The sequence below is a fragment of the Lactuca serriola genome, chromosome 8 (assembly GCF_051521515.1).
Source record: "Lactuca serriola cultivar US96UC23 chromosome 8, Lser_US96UC23_V15, whole genome shotgun sequence".
Taxonomy (NCBI): domain Eukaryota; kingdom Viridiplantae; phylum Streptophyta; class Magnoliopsida; order Asterales; family Asteraceae; genus Lactuca; species Lactuca serriola.
Genome location: NC_136415.1, coordinates 188,241,965 through 188,246,166, shown reverse-complemented (window position 1 = coordinate 188,246,166; position 4,202 = coordinate 188,241,965). Strand labels below are relative to the sequence as shown.

At 32.7% G+C, this 4,202-nt stretch overlaps 1 protein-coding gene across 1 annotated transcript; it reads left to right on the top strand.

The window, feature by feature from the left end:
* The first annotated feature begins 778 nt into the window (after positions 1–778).
* Positions 779–3,841, top strand: LOC145068894 (auxin efflux carrier component 5-like). Its single transcript, XM_079015860.1, has 5 exons — positions 779–1,514; positions 1,879–1,964; positions 2,757–2,914; positions 3,333–3,409; positions 3,629–3,841. Exons 1-5 carry the CDS (start codon positions 853–855, stop codon positions 3,702–3,704), a joined length of 1,059 nt encoding a protein of 352 aa, XP_078871986.1. The 5' UTR covers positions 779–852; the 3' UTR covers positions 3,705–3,841.
* Positions 3,842–4,202: the final 361 nt, after the last annotated feature.

Sequence of the window (4,202 nt, the reverse complement as noted above, 5' to 3'; positions counted from 1 at the left end):
GAACCATATTTTTTATTTTCAGCAACAGAAAACATAAAGTAAAGAAGGAATTATAAAGTAGAGAAGAGAATGGGAGCTATAAAGTGAGTAGGAGCCACAAAGTGTCAATATCTAACCCTTTGTCCTATACGAGGGTTATCCCATCAATTATGTATATTTAACATCATACAACGTGTACTTTTTTCATATAGCCCAACCTAATATTACACTTTTTAGCACAGCCGTAAAATGGTGAAAGTGACGTAGAAAATGGGCAAACATTAAACACGTGTCATTGTTATTATGGAAGGAGCTGTGGGCCAGGTTCACGACTATAGCCGGTGTAAACTGTAAAGCTCGGTATGATCATCCACTTTGTAATTTGATTTAGATTTTTGATTTTGAGTGAATCTGCTAAAAAAGACATCATTATGTATAAAAGTTGCGTTGTATCATTAAAAGTAACTTTCAAAAATATATTATTAATTTTTTTTGAACATCCTGTAGACTTACGATGAGATCGATCAAATGTTATATTAGATCACGAACTTGAATAAATTATGATTGCAAAAAGCCATGATTTTGAGTAACCCTTTTTGAGTGTAATATGGAGTGTTCCCAATTACAAGTCTACCCATGCATTTTAGGTATCAGTGCACTAATTTTAAGGTAAAAATCGTGACATCACTGTTCCCATTAACAAAGTACAGATTACGATATCTCAACTTGTGTTAACTAAAGTGGTCTGTAAACGAATAGCTCGAACACTCCATTTCGTATATAAATACTGAAATCATCTCATTGTTTACCTCCACAAAAAATATACCATTAGTTTGTTTCTAATCAACAGAAAATAAAATATATCAACCCACAATGATAGGGTGGGAAGACATTTATAATGTGCTAACTGCTATGCTTCCTCTCTATGTAGCACTAACTTTAGGCTATGGTTCGGTGAAGTGGTGGAACATGTTCAACCCCAGCGACTGTGATACAATAAATCGGCTTAATTGCTACTTCATCATGCCACTCTTCACATTCGAGTTCACTACTCGCATCAATCCCTACCAATTCAATCATCTCTTCATAGCTGCTGATGTTATCTCCAAAGCCATCATCCTTGTAACAATATCATTATGGGCTAATTGTAGTAGTAAAGGCAGCTATCAATGGTCAGTGACAAGCTTCTCTTTATCTAGCTTGAATAATACTCTTGTTGTAGGGGTTCCACTTATGCGAGCAATGTATGGGAGCTTGGGAGAGAATATGGTCATCCAATCTTCAATTTTGCAATCTATGATATGGAGTATGTTTCAGCTGTTCATGCTAGAAATCCAGCGTGCGAAAAAACAGATGGATTTAGCAGTTGCAGTGGACAAATCAGCCATGGACCTTGAGAACGAAAGTGAAGGGGACAAAAGTAGAAGACCTAATTCTGTGTTGATTTTGATGAAGACTGTTGGGCTTAAGCTTTCTAAGAACCCTAACTCTTATGCTTGTATGCTGGGACTTTTTTGGGCACTCGTATCGTATAGGTATGCTATCACTGATTATCAACGTACAATTTAGGAATGGTGCAATTAAGTTTTATAAGCTGCGTATATCATTAATTATAAATATTAGGTGATTGGTATACAATAATTTTTTTTGTCATATATATAACAATAACTTTTCTTTATTTATTTTAGCATATTCTATAACCTTTTTAAATCATATTGACAAAAACTTGTGTACGAATTAACCTACGTACTATAAAAAAAATATGTTAGTAATATATGCTACCATTATTTAGGTCCTCTCCTTGGGTTTACTCTAACGTTCGTTTATTTATTATAGTTTTGAGCAATTAGAAAACATATAGAACTCGTTCTCATCTTCTGTTTAAACATATCAATTCAGGTGGAACGTTCAAATGCCGAACATCTTAGAAGGATCGATACTGATTATGTCAAAAGCTGGTTCTGGAGTTGCCATGTTTTGCATGGGTGAGAATTTTTGTCCCTCATTTGTCGAAGTAAAAGATATATTCCAAGATACTTTTTTGTTACTTTTGGTGATGAACAAGCACTAAAAGATAGTAATAAAATATAAAAATCACGTATTGCTCCAAGACAAGTAATTTCTTTTTCCAAAGCAATTTCTCCCACCCCATTGTTTTAATGAATGTTGTGCTATGGGTTACCGGCGAATTACTTCTCAAAATTCATTGATAAAAGGTATCATTTATTGTAAAAATGGTGTATAATACCAGGTAATTTATTGAGTTTACATCTCTCTAATAAACTTTATTGCTAGTCAATTATGTTTTTAAATTTTAAAGGTTTTTTTTTGTGTTTCTATAGCAGATTAATGTTTAGCAATCTCGTACAAGAAAGTAAAAGGTTGGTTATGATGTGTAAGAAGATAAAAGAAATCATAGAAATATCAACAAAAACTCGATAAATATATACATGGTTGTCTATGTATAGTTTTTCTTTTTGGCTATTGAAAGGGTTTATTCGTGACTCTTTAGAGTGGTAACCAAAGGTACCCGCGTTACCCCCATTTCGTGAAAGTGGGTGGCCGCATTCTCAACCCGCTCCCGCTCCCATGCGCAATCTCTACTGTTTTCCTTTTATGATTTTAAAGTTAGAAGAATATCCTTATTTCATAGATGGATTATAGTTCAAGTAGTAACTATACTTGTTGCACTTTTATAATAATCTGAATTCTTTTTCTTCAATCACGTTGAAACAAAATTAAAAGTGGTCCATGTGTACTAACTTCCAAGCATACAGGACTATTCATGGCATTGCAAGAGAAGGTGATTGATTGTGGTGTGAGGCTAACTGTGTTTGGGATGGTGATGAGGTTTGTGGTTGCACCAGTAACATTTGCTGTTGGTTCTCTTGCTGTTGGTTTAAGAGGGGATGCACTTCATGTTGCAATCATTCAAGTAAGTATATATACCAGTTTGTCTTCATATTACAAAATTGGTCATCTTAATCTTTCAAGAAATCCACAAAAGGCTTCCATCTAGACCTAATTTAAATCCAAAACTAAAATAAAAATTTACATAAAGGAAATGACAAATTTGCTAGGGTTAAAAGAAATAATGAATTTAGGTTAATCGTGCTACTTTCGCAACTAAATGATATATAGAGGTTTTTATTAATTTCAAGATGTTATCCCTAGTAAGGTTTAGAAGTATAATCCGATCTAGAACACACTCACTCTCTATTAAAGCATGCACACTTCAAGTATTAAGACTATCAGATGAACAACCGCAAATATGTTTTGCAAGCATATGTTTTAATAACTTGTTAACGGGTTGCTCTAAACTAACATACATGTATGTATCTATCGGTTTATAGGCTGCTCTACCACAGGCAATTTCGTCTTTTGTATATGCAAAGGAATATGGACTCCATGCAAATGTGCTTAGTACCGCGTAAGTTTGTTTACTTCTAGCATTTCTACTATTCTTTTGTTATTTTATGCCAACTTGAGTGTCATACTGTTTGTATTTTTAAAAATGTATTATGTTTTAAGAAAACGACTACAAGGTACTATAATCTCAAATGCAAATGGTTCCATGTCTTTCTTGGAGGATTATGCTTTTCTTTTTTCTTTTGAGTAAGGTTACTGATTGTTAATTTTCATTTTCCAGGGTCATCTTTGGCACAATTATATCCATACCGGTTCTGGTTTCATATTATGCTCTTTTGGACCTCCTACATGGATGATTTTCAGTGTTCATATTTTCATGTGTATTCATGCACAATGTAACATATATATAGTTTTGGATCAATGATTAATTATCAGGTTAACTAATACATGTATTTGAATGATATTACAAAACATCTCGATTCATTGTTATTAACCGTTAAGGTGCAAAATATCTTGATCACAACCAAATATTGCTATTGTTCGCTTTAATCCCAAGGTTTTGGTCATGGGTAAAGAGGAGTGTATGTTTACCTTTTCCTTCTTTTTTTTTTTTTTTTTTTTTTTTTTTTTTTTTTTTTTTTTTTTTAAATCTTACTAACTAAAAGTAGTTGTTAATAAACACGTGGTCATAGTCTTTGCTTAAGTTCTCTATCTGGATTTTTTTTTCTTTCATATACATACAGTACTTAGGTAAGCAATTAATGAATATTTTGAAGAATTAAAAAGAAAATAATATAGTGCCCACCGTAATTAAGCTGATTATTATTATTATCTAATATCATTGCTTGAATAGT